At 42.8% G+C, this 21,258-nt stretch overlaps 1 protein-coding gene across 1 annotated transcript in view; it reads right to left on the minus strand.

Moving 5' to 3' along the window:
* Nucleotides 1-21,258, minus strand: part of ERC2 (ELKS/RAB6-interacting/CAST family member 2) — an 857,293-nt gene that overhangs the window by 279,328 nt on the left and 556,707 nt on the right. The window contains exon 13 of the mRNA XM_004368755.1: nt 8,185-8,320. Within this exon, the coding sequence (XP_004368812.1) occupies nt 8,185-8,320 (136 nt within the window). The remainder of the gene's footprint in view (nt 1-8,184; nt 8,321-21,258) is intronic.

The following is a 21,258-nucleotide window of genomic DNA, read 5'->3' on the forward strand; positions in this document are numbered from 1 at the left end:
AAAAGGGTTGATGGGAAGCCTAGGGGAAAGTGAGTTGAAGATAATGGTGATGGAATAATTTGGAAAAGGATAGTGAGAATAGCAGCACAACCGGAAGAACGTAATTTATGCCACTGAATTGTACATGTAGAAATGTTTGAAATGGTGTATCTTTGGCTATGTAGATGTCGTGGGGTTGTTAATCAATGTCATAAAACAATATGTGTACTGACTGTTCAATGAGAAATTATTTGTTCTGTAAACTTCACCAAAAATACAATAAAACAAACAAACAAACTGGACTTCATCAAAATTTAAATATTTGGGGCATTAAAGAAACTTACAACAAAGTGAAGAGACAACCAACAGACTACGATAAATACCGGGTAATCACATATCTAATAAGGGTATAATATCCAGAATATATAAAGAATTTCTACAACTCAACAATAAAAAGACAAACAACTCAACCAAAAAATGGGCAAAGGACTTCAACAGACTTTTCTCCAAAGAAGATAAACAAATGGTCAATAAGCACAGGAAAAGATGCTTAGTATCATTAGTCGTTAACCTGTTGCCGTAGTCAATTCTGACTCATAGCAACCGTATAGGACAGAGCAGAACTGCCCTATAGAGTTTCTAAGACTATAATCTTTACAAAGGCAGAATGCTACATCTTCTTCCCAAGGAGCAGCTGGTGGGTTCAAACCATCAACCTTTCAGTTAGCAGCTGAGTGCTTTAACCACTGCGTCACCAAGGCTCCTTCATTAGTCATTAGGGAAATGCAAATCAAAACCACCGTGAGATACCACTTCACTCCCACTAGGATGGCTATTATCAAGAACACCGAAAACAACCAACGTTGGCCAGCACGTAGAGAAACTGGAACCCCTGTGCAACACTGGTGGGAAGGAAAACTGGTGCAGCCGCTGTGAAAAACAGTTTGATGTTTCTTCTAAACCTAGAATTACCATAAACCAAAACCAAAAGCCAAAACGCTGCCGTCGAGTCCAAGCCATAGCAACCCTATAGGACAGAGTACAACTGTCCCATAGGGTTTCCCAAGACTGTAAATCTTTACGGAAGCAGACTGTCACATCTTTCTCCTGAAGAGCAACTGGTAACTGGCACTTTAACTACTGCACCACCAGGGCTCCTGAGAATTATCATATGACCCAGAAATTCCACTCCTGGGTACCTATGCCCAAAATACTTGAAAGAGAAACACAAGTAGATACTTGTACACCTATGTTAACGGCAGCACTGTTCACAATCGCCAACAGTGTCCATTAATAGCTGAATAGGCTAAACAACGCAGTATATCCAAACAATGGACTACTATTCTGCCATAAAGAGAAATGAGTTCTGATACCTGCTACAACATGGATGAACCTTGAGAACGTGATGCTGAGTGAAAGAAGTCAGACACAAAAGGATAAATATTATACGATCCCACTTACAGGAAGTAGCTGGAAGAGAAAAACACATAGAAACAGAAAGCAGATGAGCGGTCACCAGGAGCTGGCGCGGGGAGAGAGAAGGGGAGTTATTGATTAAGGGGTACTGAGTTTTGGGAGATGAAAAACTTTTGAAAATAGATAGTGGTGATGGTTGCACAACATGGTGAACGTAATTAATGTCACTGAATAAATGGCTAAAATTGCAATTTTTCTGTTCTATATATTTCACTGCAATGACATTTCAAAAGCTCATTATCAGTCTCTCTGAGAGAAAGCTCTAGTAACTCAACCCCACATAGGTCAGATACTGTGCTAGGCTCTTCCACAAACCTCACTGTATTTAACCCACCTGGGGAGGTAGAGATTATAATCTCCATTTACAGATGAAAAAAGTGAGGCCAGAGAGGTCCTCTGCCTTACTCAAGGTTCCTTGTTGTTAGTTGCCATGGGGTCAATTCTGACTCATGGCGACCCATGTGTGCAGAGTAGAGCTGCTTCATAGGGTTTTCAAGGCTGTGACCTTTCAGAAGCAGATCACCAGGCCTTTCTTCTGAGGTGTGTCTGGGTGGGTTCAAACCACCTATCTTCTGGCTAGTAATCAAGCGCTTAAGCACTCGAGCCACCTAGGGGCTGCTATGCAGGTTCCCAGCTGATAATAATAAGCACCAGAATTTGAACACTAAACAGTTCGATTCCACCCTCTTTATCTTCCCTTTATTACTCTCCTTGCCAATTCTCAAGAAAAAAAAAAAAAAAAGAAAGATTTAAGAAGTCAAATCAGAACAATTTCTATTCCTAAACACTATGAATTATTTCATCCGAGCAACAATAATTCAATGTATGTTTAGACAAATGAGGACTCAGGACCCCTACCCTAAGCTTCCATCTCTCTTGGATGGGTCAACATGAGAGCACACCGTGTGAGCCTAGTGGCATCTGAGTGCAGGCTACACAACAGAGTCCATCAACCCGTGGTCCATTCCGTCTGCAACGTGCTTCACTGGGCCCATACAGTGTTTCAAGAAACTGAACCAACTTTTTGAAATTCAGAGATTTCACGTAAAAGCTCACGTGTTATGACTATCTTGAAAAATCAGAAGGCCTCCTAACCCTAGGCTCTCTTTTATGGCAATATCCAGCCAAAGCTAAGTGGCCGCTGCTCCATTAGATGAGGCATGGACTCTTGAGCTTCCCACAGTCCCCCATTCTCTGTTGTATTCACACACTAGAGCCAACTGCACCATGCATATGCTGTTGTTGCCATCACCTTGTTGATGTCACCTTGAAGACTAAGATGCTCCTGACCCAAACCATGGTATTTTCAATCGCATCATATGCATGTGAAAGCTGGACAATGAATAAGGAAGATCGAAGAAGAACTGATGCCTTTGAATTGTGGTGTTGGCGAAGAATACCGAATATACCATGGACTGCCAAAAGAGCGAACAAATCTGTCTTGGAAGAAGTACAACCAGAATGCTCCTGGGAAGCGAGGATAGTGAGACTACGTCTTTCATACTTTGGACATGTTGTCAGGAGGGATCAGTCCCTGGAGAAGGACAACACGCTTGGTAAAGTACAGGGTCAGCAAAAAAAAAAAGGGAAACCCTCAACGAGATGGATTGACACAGTGGCTGCAACCATGGGCTCAAGCACAACAATGATTGTGAGCATGGCGCAGGACCGGGCGGTGTTTCATTCTGTAGTTCATAGGGTCGCTATGAGTCGGAGCTGACTCGACAGCACCTAACCACCACATGCTGTTGTTACTCTTGTAATAAAGTATTTCCCTGAACTTTGTCTCTTTTGATAGACTAAGTGATTGCCCTTGACTCTTCTCCTGTGACAGTTAGTTTTATGCGTCAACCTGGCTAGGCTATGGTGCCCAGTTTTCTGGTGAAGCTTCAGTCTAGTTGGATTAATTACGTGTGATTAAATCTGCTGACATTAAGTAAAGCAGATTACCCTCCATATTGTGGGTGGACCTCATCAAATCAGTTGAAGGCCTTAAGAGTAAAAAGGGGGTTTTCCCGAGGATGCATTCTCTCTCCAGACTAGAAACAGACATTTTTCCAGAATTCCTGCAGTCTTCATTCTTCCTGTTGCCTGACCTATGGGCTTTGGAACACAAGCCTGTAGGAATCTCCAGCCTATCACCTGATATACAGATTTTGGATTTGCCAGCCTCCCACAACTGTATGAGCCAATCCCTTAAAATTAACCAATCGATCTCTTTCTTTCTCTCGGATGCTAACTAAAAGGTCAGTGGTTCGAACCCATCAGTGACTCTGCAGGAGAAAGACCCGGTGATCTACTTCCATAAAGATTACAGCCAAGATAACGCTATGGGGCAGTTCTACTTTGTCACATGGGGTTGCTATGAGTTGGAGTCAACTTGATGGCACCCAACAACAACAACACACTAACATACACACACGAACACACGGGTTCTGCTTCTCTAGAGAACCCCGACTAGGACACTCAGCCCTCCTTTCATCTATCCCTTTACAAAGGGAACTCAGCCATACGCCTTGCTCTGGCCAATGAAATGGGGTAGCAGTCACACTGTTGGTTCCAAGCCTTGGCCTTATAAGCCCTGAATGTTTTTGCTTGGCTTCTTGTGCTTCTGCTACCGTCATAGGAAGAATTTCTCCTGGATCACTGCTACCCCTCCATCCTGGACCTCAGGATGAACACTCACAGGACGAACCTCCCAGCCACCCCCGCAGACCTGCAGTGAGAAGCAGAGGTGCCCAGCCAAGCCCACCATAGAGCAGCCAAGCCAGCACCGTCAACCTGCAAATCTGTGAGAATAAACTACTAATGCTTTAAAGCCCCTGAGTTGGGGGTGATTTGTTACACACAATTACTGTTGCACTGCTAACTGATGCATTTCTATAAAAAATAAAAAACAGGCTGAAAGAACCAGACATCATGATTTTTCTTACATGCAAGCTTCTTTCTTATTTATGTTAATAATAGACTGGCCCCTGGAAGACACTTGAGTTTGCAATTTCTGCCATAAAACTATAAACTTTACATCTTAAAAATGGTTGGGTTTATGAAATATTTCTTAGCATGACTATATAGTATCTGGGTTTTTCTAAGACAGTCCAGTTTTTTTCTATTGCCATTATGTTCCAGGTTTGGACAGTAAGTAATCCGGCCCTTCTATCTATACTCAGCTTTGTTTCCAATCTTTGTACAAACTAGTTGAGTCTCTTCAACCTCTCCATTGCAGCCTGATCCAACAGCTCTTATTGTTGCAGGTAATATTCTACCTGAATTTTTTCTGGATATGATGCCTATTTGGTTAGTTGAAATCATGAAGAAGTCAGGGAATCCAACCATTCCAAAATACTGGTGTAGAATAAATCAACTTCAATAGGTGCCTACACCCCAACCATCAAGCAAACAACCTACAAACCAACAAAACCAAACTCTCGCTGACAGACACTAAAAGGTTTAACGGTCTAACTGATAAACAGGAAGAGCTCAAAACAACAGCAACATTAAAAAATTAAGTGCCCCAGAAAGTTCCGCGTGCACAAGGCAGTAATAACAGCATCTGAGCACATCTGCTTAACAATCCAGGAAAGTGGGAGGGTCACTCTCTATTAACCTTAACTAGACACATTTTCATCAAAATTAATCATGACTACTTTTTACTGCATTTCAAACGCTACCCTTTATTTGTGGTGGTCAGGAACGCAACTAAGCAATTCCAGACTCTGCTATCTTGTATGAATAAGTCTATGAGCCATTATCAAGGCCCCTTATGAAAATATTGCCATATAAACATGAACAGGCCAAAATACAGACATTAATTTCCATAACTCGATATGTCCTTAGAGAAGAAAAAAATGCTACATATAGAAAAGACAGAAACTTTGATGTTCAATGCATGTCAGACAAGAACTGTATAAATACCTGTGTGTACAGCAGACACTTTTTTGAATGCTTCTTTACCTTTTCCTTGTTGTTATGATGATAACTGTAATCATCAACACTGATTTCGAGCATACCCTGTGCCAAGCGCAATTCTAAATTCTTTATATGCAATGGCCCTTTAATCTTTACAACAATTATTATTCCCATTTTACACACGAGGAAACAGGCTTAGGGAAGCTAAGTAACCTGCCCAGTGACACGCAGCTGGTAAACTGTGAAGCTTGGAGTTAAAACCAGGCATTCTTCCTGCAGAGACAGTTAGATAAAGAAAATAGCAGTGCTTAACTCATTGAAAACTGCCACCACAGTCAATTGGTCTGTTATGTTTTATGCTCCGACTGTGCCTTGCTGTATCCAACCTTTATACCTTTGCTGACAGTTCTCCTGCCTGGAGCACCTTCCCCATTGCTCCGCCCCGCCCATGTCAAACTCAGCTCAAATCCCTCCTGTTCCAGGATGGCTCTCTGCTATCCTACCGTTTTCTCATCTTCTTTTCTTAATTCTGCAGCCCTCTCACCACTGAAAGATAGTAGAGTTAGTCCTGGGTTTGAGTCCTGGCTATACCTCTTACTAAGTGATCTTGGACACTTAGAGGCAGCCTCTGAGCCTTCTTCTTCTCGTATTATCAAACAGGATAATAGTAGTGAATCTACTCCATCTGTGGTTTCACCTACCCAGCACCCTTTCAGTGACAAAACTCCCCTCTTTCTGGTGGGAGGACCTATGTCCCCACTCTCAGCCCATGTAATTTGGGTGAGATTGTCCCCTTGCCTCTATGCTCCAGGGGTAATCATATGACCCTGACAAAGCAATTTATGCAATTTATCATCCATTGAAATTTGCTAGAATTGCTAAGAAAGAGCCGTTCTCCTCCCCTCCCCCTGGGGTGACAGCACTTGCAGAATGTAGGCTGGCTGCTGGTGGCGTTCAGCGCCATTCCTCATGTGGCGCTTTCCTGAGAACGGAGCAAAGCAGACCTGACGACTGGATGGAGACGGAGTCCGGGTGCCACTGTTTGGATTTCTGAATCCAGCTGGGACTGAAGTCTACCCCTGGCCTTTTCAGGTAACTGGGCCAACAGATTTCCTTTTTTTTGCCTAATTCTGATTGAGTTGTGTTCCTATTGTTTGCATCTAAGAGTCCTAACTAACCAGTGGTCATTAGAATTAAATAATAGTGAACATAAAGCATGTAGCACTGTGTCCAGCATACTGAAACGTTCAATAAATGGTACCTACTATTACTGTTCCTTTACATTAGCTTCTGGAAGGCAAGAAGACCTGTAGTCAGGTCTACCTCCACTCCTTCCTAGGATGTCACTTAGAAACTTTTTCTGAGACTCCAGTTTCCCCATCTGTAAAATGTGTAAGATAACAGTGGCTAAATCACCAAAATTGTTGTGCGGAATAAATGAAAATATGTGCCTGACAAGACAGTAAAATGTTCTGGAGATTTTAGTTATTACTAGCTTAATCTTAAGGCTCTGATCTAACATCTCATATGACAGATGGGGAAGCTAAGACTCACAAAAGTCCCTTATTCCCAGGATGTGGTCTTCCAAGAGCTCTGAGCAAGCTGTAGACTCAAATAAGTTACCGGTTCATACACAGGCAGTTCCGTCAGTAGTAGAAGCCCAGACTCTAGCACTGTGCTATCCAGCAAATACTCCAAACCAAGCATCAATGCAAAGGGGGCTTGAGTGACACCATTAAGGCACCCCCACGACTCAGAGGAAAAATAAACTATTATTGACCGAGTATCCCCCACATGCCATGATCCGTGTAAGGCACTTCCTTGTATTTCCTACTCCAGAATAATTCATCGTTTCTCTTTAGGTCAATTAAAAAAATAAACTATGAGTAAAAAACCCAAACCCATTGCTGTTGAGTCAATTCTGATTCATAGCAACCCTACAGGACAGAGTAGAACTTCCCCATAGGGTTTCCAAGGCTGTCAATCTTTACGGAAGCAGACTGCTACATCTTTCTCCCTGACTATCAGTATATATTGCAGTTATCTGGCTTCTTCTATCTTCAAGGAGGAAACCTAATATATAACTGGACAAAGACACTAATTAATAAGCAAAATTCAACATTAACTCTGGCCAAGTAGAATTTGAACTGTTCTGTTTAAAGGCACACTGGAATAAATAAAGGAACTTCAAAGCAAATGCCTTACATTCGCTTGAATGTTTTATTGAGTACACGGGGAGGACTGCTTTGCCAAAAATAGGGATGGTTAATGAGGAAAAATTGGTGTTCTCTGTCGGTCAGTCAGTTTCTGAGATAGGGAGCCATCCACTGAGAGATAACTATATTCCACGGAAAAGATGGGATAACGATCCAGCCTTAGAGTTTTGAACAAAATAAGTTTTATAAAAGGCCTGTGATTAACTTAATGCATCCTTTTCCAGATACCTTCTATGATAATATGCACAGATTTTTATTCTACTGACCCAAAAACAAATTAAATAAAAATCTAAAAGGGAGATACGTCTACATTTTAAGCTTCTTACCATCTATATAAATGCAGCCCTTACCTTTGTAGATAATGTACAGGAAACAAGAGACTGTGTGCAGGGTTTCTGGGCTCCACTATTATCAGCTGTTCTTGGGCACCATTTTCAAAATGATGCTTCACCCTTGGAAAGACCTATTGGGTTCCCTGTGCGTGCATTGTTAGTACTGGATTCAGAGCAAAGGAAAGTGTGCCATTTCCGTGCATATTCTGCAAGATTTCAGAGAAAGTCAGTCTCCAGTTACTTAGGGATTCAGAGGAGAAGGCTAGGCTCACCTGCAAGCGCTGTGAGTTGTCAGCCATGCTGTCTTCTCGCCTGCGGACTTCCTCCAGTAACTGGGCGTTCTTCTTCTTTTCCAGCTGCTGATTGTGCTTGAGGTTGGCCACCTTCTTATTCTGATCCTTCATATGCCTGAGAAAAGTCGGCACAACTCAGTTACATTCAGCCACTGGGAGATCATAGGTTATCTTGACGGATTCAAGAAGGACTGAGTATACCATGTCTTGATATGGGTTCAGGAAAAGTTGAGATTTCAGGGTATTTCACTCCTTTAACCACAAATATGGATTGGGCACTCACTCTGTGCCAGGGCCAGGATGGCAATAAGACCAGTATAGTCTCCACCCTCATGGAGCTTAGAGTTTATGAAGAAGACAGACAAGTTCCAAGGAGATGACTAAATAAACAGATACGACTCCAGTTTCCAAATGTAAAAGGAAATAAACAGTGTACCGTGAAGACAGTAACTGTACATGCGGGCAGGCGGTAGGGTGGGGGGAGATGGTCTTTAGACACTGTGGTCAGGGAAGACCTCTTTAAGGAAGTGAGACTGTGGATGAAACTTGAAGGAGCCAGCCAAGAGAAAGGCCATTGGAGGAGCTACCCATGTAGAGAGAAGAGGGCAGGTAATTCCCAAGGCAGGGCCCAGCTGGGCTACAAGGAACTGGAAGGCCACAGTGAGGCTGGCACAGGGTGAGGGAGGGGAACTGCGGTAGGAGGCAGGGCCCAGGACTCACAGGGCCTTGGGGTTTGTGATGAGGTATTTATTTTCTTCTAAGCAGCTGAGAGTCTAATTATTATTATTCTCTTGGATCATGTTCTTATTCTGAGAACATAACCATTACCTTGATTTTAAAATACCAATTACAGTCACCGTCACTGATCGTCATGTCTAGAAGCTATGGCAGGGGAGCACGTTTTGCTGCGTATATTTTCACCGAAAATAAAATTAAAGAGAAAAAAATATATATAGCAATTATGAGGCTCCAATCAAATACAGTCATCGCTTAGCTCAAACAGAATAATACTTTGGCCAATCATGAAGTTAAAGAAAGCCCCTGATGCACTGAATAAACGTTCTTAATGAATCTAAAGGATGTCAAAGTGCAAAGTCATCAAGTGATCCAGTGAGTAAAAGAGTAAGGAGAAAAGAAGGCTTTAAAAAAAAGGAGGTGCAGGCTTAATGTGGACTATTTCACCGGCAGCATTTAGCAAAACATTCCACAGATTTAGGCAATCATGTCCACGGCAGCTGTTATAAATCTAATCAAACCCGGGAGGGGGCAGGACGGCAGCTGGAACGCTGGGAGGCAGTGACTCCAAAAAGAGGAGGCAGGTGGAACAGAATCGTTCAGGGTCTTTTCTAACCCCTTGCCCCACTCCCCGACACTGCTACATCAGCCACTGTTACCACCCTTAGCCATATGTCCTGGGTCCCAAAACAAGCATGCTGAGAATCACTGCTTTGGTGGGACTATGACCAAGATGAGAACTAGATGAGAAATAGCAAACATCAGATTTAAACAATTAAAAATCAAACGAAGACAACTCTCAACAAGAACTTTTATTTCTAGATCCCATAAAATTATGTACTCCTCTGCTCCCTCATGCACAAGAAAACAAAGTCCAAGAGAACTGTTTATTAAGCCGAAGAATCTTCTATTAGGCATCTTGCTAATAAAAATATTCTGAACACCATAGCTCCTTGTGAATATTTACAGGACCAACTGAATATTTAAGCGATTAAATATTCCTGGTGGCACTAAGAGACTATATGGTAAGAGAGAAACCACTTTCCTAGTCATTTTCTGCATTGGATGATTTTTGCCTGATATTCCCTGTTTCTACCCAATATGGTGATGCCCACATATAAAACTACTGACTCAAGTCAATATACTCATCCATTTTTAGAAAATTATCTTTGGTCACTATAAAGATGTTAAGGATCTCTGAAGGCAGGAAGGAACAGGAAAACTGGACGAATGGAAAAAGGGAACCCAGGGTGCAGAAGGGGAGACTGTTGATACATGGCGGGGTTGGCAACCAATGTCACAAAACAATTCGTATATTAATTATTTGATGAGATACTAATTTGCTCTGTAAACTTTCACCTAAAGCACAATAAAAACAAGAAGGACCTCTCGCCTCCTAACTGAATGAGGATATAGTATTTCCAAAGCTCATACTAACCCAGGGGGAGTATATTTTCCAATTCCTTAGGAAGTAAGGTCGGTAATGGGATGGAATCAAAAGGTATGATGAGTGAGATCACTTAATCAGAAGACAATTTTTTAAAAAAATATTTTTTATTACTTTGAAGTGCATTGTTAAATACAAACAACTGTTAAAAGTATTTTTTAGGCACCAGTGATAAATAAAATGCAGGACTATTACAAAGACATTTACATATTTAAAGAGCCCCCACAAAGTTCTCTGTAGCAGTCTGAAAACATAGACCTTTTTTTCAGGGATAATGCAAAAAGAAATTTTCACTAGATCCAAAAAGAAAAAAACTGCAAATCCATGCATCCCTTAAAGGTTTCCTGAACTAAGAATGATTGGGTTTAAAACACAGGAAGTGAACTTCAAATACTGTGATGGAGGCCCATCTTCAGCATTCTCCAGCCATTCCTTTGTATGCTGGCTTACTCAGGGCATGGATGATTTAAAGAGGAAATGGGCGTTGAAGGGCACTATTGAAGATTTTAACCCGTTAGATCAATGCAGAGCAAGGGGATGAAAGTGATCATCTTGTCTTCTTACATACAGAGTACGTGCACTCCCCTGCAGGAGTGTCACGGTTTTCGGTTTTCAAATGTATTTCTAGCAGTAGAACCCTTTCTTCCAGTAAAAGCTTATATGAAAGCCAAAGATAAAAGCAGAATTGCTCTGGCTGAGGGAGGAGCGAGTAGGGTGGGGATGGGGAAGGTGAGCAGAGCCTTACCTACTAGACAATCCCCTTCTCGGCTGCTCATTCTAGGAAGCCCTAGGCTATGTGAGGCACAGGCGGAAACCTCAGCTTATGGGATGAAAGCAGGACAGAGGGAAGCAGATAGAGAAGCTGTGAAATTTAAAAACAGTAGCTCCTTGGGGATGAGACAGTGCTCCACAGATGCTCAGTGGACAGCTGCTTGTTGAAGGAAAGACGGGAGTGACTTTTCTAGGAACGACGTCAACATCTCCTGGAATAAAATCTGTAACTGACCCATCAGAGCCCCCATTTTCCCCACCGGCATGAGTAAGCCCACACAGAGTAAGTCAGTGTGTTAAACCCAGTGCCACTCTCAATTGTCTACAATCACTGGAAGGCGGGACCCCTGGGGAGAAAACTGCAAAGCCCTGCCAGGGGCAATGCCACCTCAGACGGAACGTGTCCCTGACACTGCTTCTCAAACTTCCGCCCACTTGGCTCCTCCGGTGGTTCCCAGGCCCTGCCAGAGACTGACCTGTTCCATGTTTCTTTGGAATGAATTGTTTCTCCAAGAAAACATCATTAAAAATATATTCAAGATGCAAATTAAAAAAGATACTAGCAGTTATGAGAGGTGGTTGGAAAGTACAGTGGTAGGGTCAGTTTTCAATGTTCCCCTTAATTTGACCTTTAAAAAGAGCGGTGTCATAAAGCAAGTCAGGTCAGTTTTCAAAATCTAGCCACCAGTCTGGATCAAACCAACACTTTCCAACAGGTATCAATGTCAGTCATGGCTACCATATTAAGAATGAATGTGAGAGAGAACAGAACTCTGCCATTTTCCCTAGAATAGTCTCTCCAATTAAAATTAGAATGTGTGCAAAAAACCTAAATGTCTATCAACAAATGGATACACAAAATGTGGTACACACATATAATGGAACAGTGCTGAGCTAAAAAGAGAAATGGAGTCCTGATACACGCTACAACAGGGATGAGCCTCGAAAACATTATGCTGAGTAGAAGAAGTCAGTCAAGAAAAGGTCCAATACTGTAGGATCCCACTTATACGCAATAGGTAAATACAGAGACCAAACTTTATTAGTGGTTATCAGGGGTGGGAGGAAGGGGGAAAGGGGGCGTCATTGCTTGGGGGGCGCCTAGTTTCTATCAATGGTGGTGGAATAATGGGGAGAAGGAGAGTGGTGATGTCTGCACCGGATGATGAACGTAATCCATGTCACTGAATTGTACATGTAAAAAAGGCTGAATTACCCAAGGTTTTGTTATATGTATTTTTACCAGAATAAAAAAAAATAATTAAAAAAAATTAGAAAGCGTTCCCTAACTTGCTGGTGAGAGCATATCAAGCTTTGAGACCTCTAGAATCACATACAAGGAAGTACTCACCAGGAGATGTATATGTTTCTCCAAGGGCGTGTATAGATTTGTATGTAAAGGAAAAAATCAAAACCTCTTCTTTTTCACAATTTCAAGTTACCACTTTTACCCACCGTCACATCAGACAATCACTGTCATAGTTATCTAGGGCTGCTATAACAGAAATACCTCAAGTGGATGCTTTTAGCAAACAGAAATTTATTCTCTTACAGTCTAGGAGGCTAGAAATCTAAATTCAGGGTGCCAGCTCCGGAGGAAGCTTTCTCTCTCTGTCGACTCTGGGGAAAGGTCCTTGTCATCAATCTTTCCCTGGTCTAGTAGCTTCTTAGCACAGGGATCCCGAGTCTAAAGTACACAATCTGCTCCTGGCTCTTCTTGCTTGGTGGTAATAAGGTCCCTCTCCTCTCTGCTAGCTTCTCTCTTTTATATCTCAAAAGTGATTGACTCAAGATACAACCTAATCCCATAGACTGAATCCTGCCCCACTAACATAACTGCCTCAAATCTTGCCTTAGTAACATCAGAGGTTAGGATTTACAACGCACAGGACAATCACAGCAGATCACAAAATGGTGGACAACTACACACTACTGGGGTTCATGGCCTAGCCAAGCTGACACACATTTTTGGGGGACACAGTTCAATCCATAACACCCATCTGCTTTCAAACACTGTAAAAGGTTGAAAACACCCATTGTTAGAGAGGGCCAGGAATCCAGCTCTCTCACATCTAGTCAGAAGGAGTGTAACTGACCAAGTACTTTTGGAAACCAATTCGGCAGCATCCACCAAAGTGTACGGATCTTTTGCCCACGCAAATCTACTTCTAGAAAAGGAGCCTACAAAAATACTTGCACGTGTGCACAGATACATATGTGCAAAAATTTTCAATACAGCACTGTGGAAGTGAAAATTTGAAAACTGCATAATTGTCTATGAAGAGGAAACTGCCTGAAGAAATTATGCACATCCATCCTAGGGAATCCGAGGCTAGCTAACAAAATTACAGCAAAACCGAAGTATCAACATGGAAAAACCTTCAAGACATATTGCTAAAATCTGAAACAAAAGCAGGTAGCAGTCTAATCTTATTTGTGCTAAAATAGAGCCTACTTGGATGTATGTACACACACATGTCAATGGAAACGCTACATCAGTCTGTAAACAATGGTTACTACCGAGAAAGGGGATGGGATTGGGGAAGAAAGGGGAACTTCCGTATTTTACTGTATACGTGTGTGTGTGTGTGTGTGTGTGTGTGTGTGTGTGTGTGTCTATAGTTGAGATATGAATACATAGAAGAAAATGCACAGGTCTTTAAAAAAAAACTCTTGCTGGTCGAGTCCATTCCGACTCCTAGCAACCCTATAGGACAGAGTAGAACTGCCCCATAGGGTTTCCAAGAAGCAGCTGATGGATTCACGCTGCTGACCTTTTGGTTAGCAGCCGTAGCTTGCCGTAGCTCTTAACCACTGTGCCACCAGGTCTTAACAGTCCACAATTCAATGATTTTTGGCCAATCAAAATACAGAGCATTGCTATCACCCAGCACTGCTTATCTCCCTTTCTAACCTATCCCCACCCTACCTGGAATTGTTTGGGCTGTTCTTGAAGTTCATACACGTGTAATCATACAGTGTATACTCTTGTGTCTGACTTCTTTCGCTCAGCACAAGTTTTTTTGACATGCAGCCATAGTGCTGTGCGTATCAATAGTTTATTCCTTTTATTGCTGAGTAGTATTCCATTATCTAAATCCACTACAGTTTGATTAACTATTGCTTTGTTGATGAATATCTGGGTCATTTCAGAATTTTTAATTGTTAAGAATAAAGTTGCCATGAACATTCTTATACCAGTCTTTTTGTGGACATATGCTTTCATTTGCCTTGGATCAATAACTAGATGTATGTTTAACTGGACAGGTAAAATGGTACAACCTCCATGGAAGACTATTTCTGGGTTATTTGAATCTTTCAGGATCAGCCACAGTGTGTCAGTTAATGGCACAAACTCTGGAGCCGGACTGCCTGGGCTCATATCAGAAGTCCACCACTTTCTAGCTGTGTGACTTTGGACAAGTTTCTTAACCTCTCTGTGCCTCAACTTCTTCATGTATAAGAGGGGGATAGTAATTGTATCTAACTCATAGGGCTGTTGTGAAGAGCTGACGATGAGTTAGTACATGCGAAATGCTTAGAACAGAACCCAGCATGTGGTTCGCTGTTTCACTCATAGCTTATAACATGAATGTGATCATGTCTTGTGCAATATTGTGAACACACATTCAGTGTTTTGTTTCCTACGCCAGACTGGACTGTGGAATGCAGTATTAATCCCTTTTTGTCATAACTTAGCTTCCACTTGTGCTTTCCTTAAAAATAAGATGAGTTACATTCCTGGAAGGTTATCTTAATGGAAGCACTGCAGGAGAGTCCCACACAGCACAGGGGAGTGAGCCGGGATCCTGAAGCAACTGCACAAGTAGAAACGGGCCACACACACACACACACAATGGAAGTTGACAATGCCATTACATGCAGAATTTCTGACAATAAAAGCTTTTACTTTCAATCACTGAGATGATCCAGTTTTTTTGAAGCTTGTAAACACCGTCCAGTATTTCAGCCTACCCATAAATTACAGAAAGCTGTCATAAATATTCTAAAGATATTTTTATAGCAAGTACAAATGTGTTGAATGTCATGAGCGTGAGATTCCTTCCCAGAAGAAAAAGGGTCTAGCCTGCTGTGGCTCCTTGAATCTGGTTCTCCTTCCAGCAAAGAACAGAAACTGGGCCAATGTCTTAGGATTTCGCTCTAGAATGAGCCAGATCTCTTGCATTTTGCATCTGTGGCAGCCACTTAAGAGTAGTCCACGTGTTTGACTACCACCAGGTTTGATGACGGCCCATTGCTTAAGTCCTTGCTAAAACCTTCCAGCCGGATGCCCGATCCCATCTCCCCAGGCTTTCCATCTTGGGTTTCCTCCTTAGTTTGTTTCTCCTCCCCTCCTCACCTAGTCCTCCCTCTCCGTAATCCCTGAGGTGAGTACCCTCATCATGTCTCCTCTGGTCTCACCTTCTTTGTAGCATTTGGTGCTACACAAGGACCCGAAGACCAAGTTGTCCTCAGTGAAAGTGTAAAACTAGCCCACGATGCCAGGACACCTTAACGAGACATCAGACACCAGGCTAGAAGGATATATCCAGAAGCTGGTAACACAGCTAAAGAAAGAATGTGTTAACGGAGAGGGGCGTTCAGAACAGAAGGCTTGAGAAGTAGAGCCTCCTGGAGAGTTTCAGTCTTCCGCCTTGTAGTATCGGGCCCCACCGTCAAAACCCTCCGTTGGAGGAGGTGATTCTAGCAGCCTAATGTAATGGTTAAATCATTTGAGACCGGGGGGTCAAGAAGCAGTACAGTAGAATGCTCAAAACGCAGGACTTCATTGCCAGGCTGACTTCATTCTAACTACAGTGGCATCCCTTACAACCTGTGTGACCCTGGGTAAGTTATCTCTTTGTGGGAGGGGGAGTTTTAAGTGATTTAAGAAACCTAAGACTGGTAGCACAAATGGTTAAGTGATCCGTTGGTAACCAAAAAGTTGGCAGTTTGAACCCACTCAGTGACTCTGTGGAAGAAAGACCTGGAGATCTCCTATAAAGATTACAGCCAAGAAAACCCTACAGAGCAGTTCTACTCTGTCACATGGGATCGCTATGAGTCAAAATTGACTGGACAGCACCTAACAACAATAAGGCTGTTAAAATAGTACTTGGAACACAGTGAGCACTATATAAATGTTAGCTTGATCCTCCTGCCCCCCTCCCCGACTGATGACCTCATCCAAGCTAGGAGAAGCTTGGGAGCAATCTTAGCAAGTTACAAAGTTGACTATTAACGTAGCGCAGCAAAAGTTGGTCACTGTTGGCAAGAGAAGGGTTTGTTTCTCTTGCAGCTCTTTCATCCTGGGGAAGGTTCTAAAGGACTGACTTCCTTCAAGTGTTCTCCATCATTCTGCCCCTAAATGTAAAGGGAATCCAATACTGAGAGCCTCCGCCAGACAGGGTGTCAGTGGTGATTCACTATTAGGATGCTTGCCTTCCATGCAGGATACCAGGGCTCGATTCCCATTCAACGCACCTCATCCACAGCCACCACCTGACTGTCAGTTGGAGGACTGTGTATTGCTACGATGTTGATCAGGTTTCAGCAGAGTTTCCAGACTAAAATGGCCTAGAAAGAAAGGCCTGGAGATGTACTTCCTAAAATCAGCCAATGAAAACCCTATGGATCACAACAGTTTGATCTGTAACCAATCATGGGGATGGTGCAGGATCTGGCAGTGTTTTATTCCGTTGTGCATGGGGTCGCCATGAGTTGGGGTTGATTTGATGGAGCTAACAACAACAATCCAGAAGGAGGAGATGGAGGGGGACTCCAGGGATGGAGAGCAGAGAGAGCCAAGGTGACTGCTAATGTCTACCTCATACCACCCAGATGGACTGGGTAGGATTAGCATATGCCCATAGGCAACTCAAAGGGAAAAGGCAAGGCTTGTTTCTCTTCCCCCTCAGGACTCGATGCTCAATCCAGGATGCTCTTCCTGGTGAGTGCACCATACACAGTTGTATGGGTCACATGAATGATTAACAGGCCTGGCTCTGATTTACTATTGACCAAGTGTCATGGATTGAATTGTCCTCCCAAAAATGTGTGTATCAATTTGGCTAAGCCATGATTCCTGGTATCATGTGACTTTCCTATATGTTGTAAATCCTGCCTCTGTGATATTAAGGAGGGAGGCTGGGTGGCAGTTGTGTTAGTAAGGCAGGACTCAATCTACATCATTGGGATTGTGTCCTGAGGCAATGTCTTGAGAAATAAAAGAGAGAAGTGAGCAGAGAGACAGGGGGACCTCATACTACCAAGAAAGCAGTGCCAGGAACAGAGCGCGTCCTTTGGACCCGGGGTCCCTGCGCCGAGAAGCTCCTAGTCTGGGGGAACACTGATGAGAAGAAGGCCGAAAGAGAGAGAAAGCCTTCCCCTGGAGCTGATGCCCTGAATTTGGACTTTTAGCCTACTTGACTGTGAGGAAATAAACTTCTCTTCATTAAAACCATCCACTTGTGTTATTTCTGTTGTAGCAGCACTAGATGCCTAAGACACCAAGCAAATCTCTTATCACTTGGCTTCCCATCTAGGTCTGGTGACCCCGAGAACATGGGCTGGTCACGTAGGTCTAAGACGGGCACCCTGGCATGGGTCTTTTTCTCATTGTCAATCCATAAATTAGTGTTTTGACTTTCTACAACCCTCTCACTGTAAACTAGGCTACAATTTCAGACTTCTCAGCTCACGTGGTCAAAGGTGGTGGCCAACTCATCACCAGGTGGCCCCAAAGCCGGGCTTCCCTGCCATCTCTGCCTGCCCAGCCGACATCCCCTGCTTCAGTGCCTCATAGCTCCATAAATCTCGATGGTGCCTCGATGCCCTGTTGAGACCCAAGAGTACAGTAGTACAAACAGGGAAACAAGAAGTGGGCAGAGCCCTCTTCTCTGTTGCCCCTGTTGCCACGACTGCTCAAGACACCATCATGTCCTGCCTGGACTACAATGCCCTTCTCTCCTTACCAGTCTCCATGCTTCCACTCTTGTTCTCCTCTTAATCCATTCTCCACCCAGCAACAAGAGTGAGCATTTTAAAACATTAAGTCAGATCACGTGCTTGTGGGCATGCAACACTCCAGTGGTTTCCCATTTCCCAAAGAATCGAATCCACACACCTGTGGAGCTCACCAGGCTCCTTCTCACTCTTACCTCCTGGACTCCAGAATTCAGCCCTCTTTCATTTCCTAGAACACTCAGCTCTTTCCCACCAGAAGGCACTGGCACGTACTGTTTCCTCCAGCTGCGGCGCCCCTCTCTCTCTTCTGCACTCTTCCCAAAGTTGACTTTCATCCTACAAATCTCAGCTGAAACATCACCACTTCAGAGGAGCCTGTTCTGGACACCAAACCCAAGAATGCCCCCTCCCCTCACTGAAAATCTCTACAACTGTAGCCTGTGCACTTCCTTCATAGCACTTACCACAATTTACACATTTACGTGCATTTTTAATCATCTATTGACAGTCCCACCACCCACAGGCATCTCTGCCAGGGCAAAGACCACTTTTCGGGTGTTCACCAGAGTGAAGGAATGACTCCTAACCACATCCTTTTCTCCAAGCTACCATCATCTTCAAGCTAGATGAGGACACTAGTCCATCCAATCCATTCTCTGGAAGGCAGTGAAAAGAATCTTTCTGGAGTACAAACAGGATCACGTCTGCCTCCCATTAAATCTTCTCATTGATTTCCGCTGCCTGTGGATAAAGTCCACAGTTCTTCCCGTGACTTGTACTAGGTCCAACTCCTGCCTCACCAAGTCGTACGCCATGCCACAGTCCTGACCATACTAGCTTTCCATCTGCACCTGAACTCACCCAGGCCTACTGTCCTCAGTGGTTTCCTAGTCTAGAAAACTCTTTATCTCACCACCATATCACCCCCTTCATCACAGCTAACTCGTATTTATCCCTCTGGTCTCTGTGTAAATGTGATGTCCTCTGGGAAGCCTTCCCAGAACTTCCTATGGAGAAAGTTGGGTCCTTCTGTTAATATACTTCTAACTCACACCTGCCTACCTCCCCCAAGAACTCATCACCTTTCTGATCCTTTAATGTCTTCCTCATTCTGTTCTAGTGACCACACACATTGTCTTCTCTACTAGGGCCCAGCACACTGCCTAGGCTGTTGTCACTGTTAGATTTCTGCTGGATTGAATTTAATCTGACATCTGCCCCCTCTTAGGTCACAAGGTGAAACAGGCCCCCTAGTATTTGTCACGTGTTTCATATGCACCCTCAAAATCATTTGGGAACATGTGAGTCTCTGGGTGACGCAAACGGTTAACATGCTCGGCTGCTATCTGAAAGGTTGGAGGTTTGAGTCCACCTAGAGGCTCCTCAGAAGAAAATCCTGGTGATCTACTTCTGAAAAATCAGCCATTAAATACCCTCTGGATCAAAGTTCTACTCTTACACACATGGGGTCTCTGTAAGTTGGAATCGACTTGATGGCAACTTTTTTTTGTTTTTTGTTTTTTAACCCAAGGATTTACATGAGTTAAGGTTACTGTCTTAGATTTGTCTTCGGAATAGTACTACCTATAATGAAGAATTCAATCTCATATAATAAATACCAGTGTATCATCGATGAAAAGATACTCAGGAGGGGAAGAAAAGCTGGACTGATGATGAATACATATGAGTATTATTATCTGGCAATAACACAATAATAACCTAGAGTTCTCATTCCTATTCAGGTCATTTTCAAAATTGAACTGAAAATCTAAGAGGCTGAGTTTAAAAGAAATGACCCAGGTATCTCTCTCCTAGTTTGATTTGTATTCATTATACACTTTAAAAATATCTACACAGTTCACAGCAGCCTTATGGCCTGCTCTCATTTATGCTGCTGAGAAAGGCTTTCCAAAGTCTAGAACAAAAGTTGGCAACCGCTTTCTGTAAAGGGCCAGATAGTAAATATCTTAGGTTTTGCAGGCAATTTGGTTGACTATCAGAGAACTAGATACAGATGAGGTAATTGTCCAAGAATGTTAGTTTTCTACCGAGGGAGCTCTGGAATGGAAGGTGGAAGCTCAACAGCTTCAAACTTCACTATGGCAGCAACAGCTACTGAAATGAAGACCTAGCTATAAAAGAGAACAGAAAATCAACAGGAGCAACATGCAATTTCCCTGTTAATTTCTGTTCTCTGAACCTATTAACCTCAATGTGACCATTTTGAACAAATTATTGTTTTACGGATGAATCTACCTCCACAAGCGGAAATGAACTTCATTGCATCATAGTGAGTTTGGTTCTCCTTCCTGTCCAAACAGATTTAATCAAAGACCAAAGAGTTGGAAGATGATAAAATAAATGAAGACAAAGAGAAGTTTGACAAATAAGGAGAGTGTAGAGAAAGACAAAGGGGCAAGGACAAAAACAATATCAGGTAATAGATATCAGGACAAAACTTTTGGGACCACGGGACAAACCATGACACGGCCAAGATGTAAGATTAAAATTCCTGCCCAGTTCCCACCTTGTATCTTTTGTTTGCACATCATTTACTTCTTTTCAAATTAAAAAAATTGCATTTGAACACTTTAAAAACAAAGCATTTGCATAATTGCCACAATTCCGTGGAGTATTACATTCTTCTAAAAGCCTACAACTCCACTATTAGACATAGGTGCACATTAGGGCCAGTTTGGTAGGGTGTCAGTTGTATTTACAGTTTGGGGTAGTAGAAAAACATATGGAAACAGCGAAAATTGACCTCCAGGGGGCTAATGTTGGAGGAAACCAACAATTCCACAGTTTGGCCAGAGGTTGGGGGCGGTCTGCCCAGACAATATACGGCCAGAGCAACCTACGAGCACAACGCGCACTTGATATGTCCAAGACCTATTTTTATTGCGTCCAGTCTGGAATTGGGCTGCAGCACCCCAGATGTAAAACAAAGTGGAGGCATAAAAAGATAAAAATCTTATGTGTTGATTCTCCAAATTAGAGTACAGAAATAATGTGCCAGAGTTTATTCTATGTCCTTTCAGAAATCAGTTTTGAAAATATTAAGTAATTAAAAAAACCCTTCATTTTTTGGTGATTTATATCTCAGTCACCAGGTCAAGCACTGTAAATGAATA

This window comes from Trichechus manatus, unplaced genomic scaffold, assembly GCF_000243295.1.
Source record: "Trichechus manatus latirostris isolate Lorelei unplaced genomic scaffold, TriManLat1.0 scaffold00001, whole genome shotgun sequence".
In the NCBI taxonomy this organism is placed as follows: domain Eukaryota; kingdom Metazoa; phylum Chordata; class Mammalia; order Sirenia; family Trichechidae; genus Trichechus; species Trichechus manatus.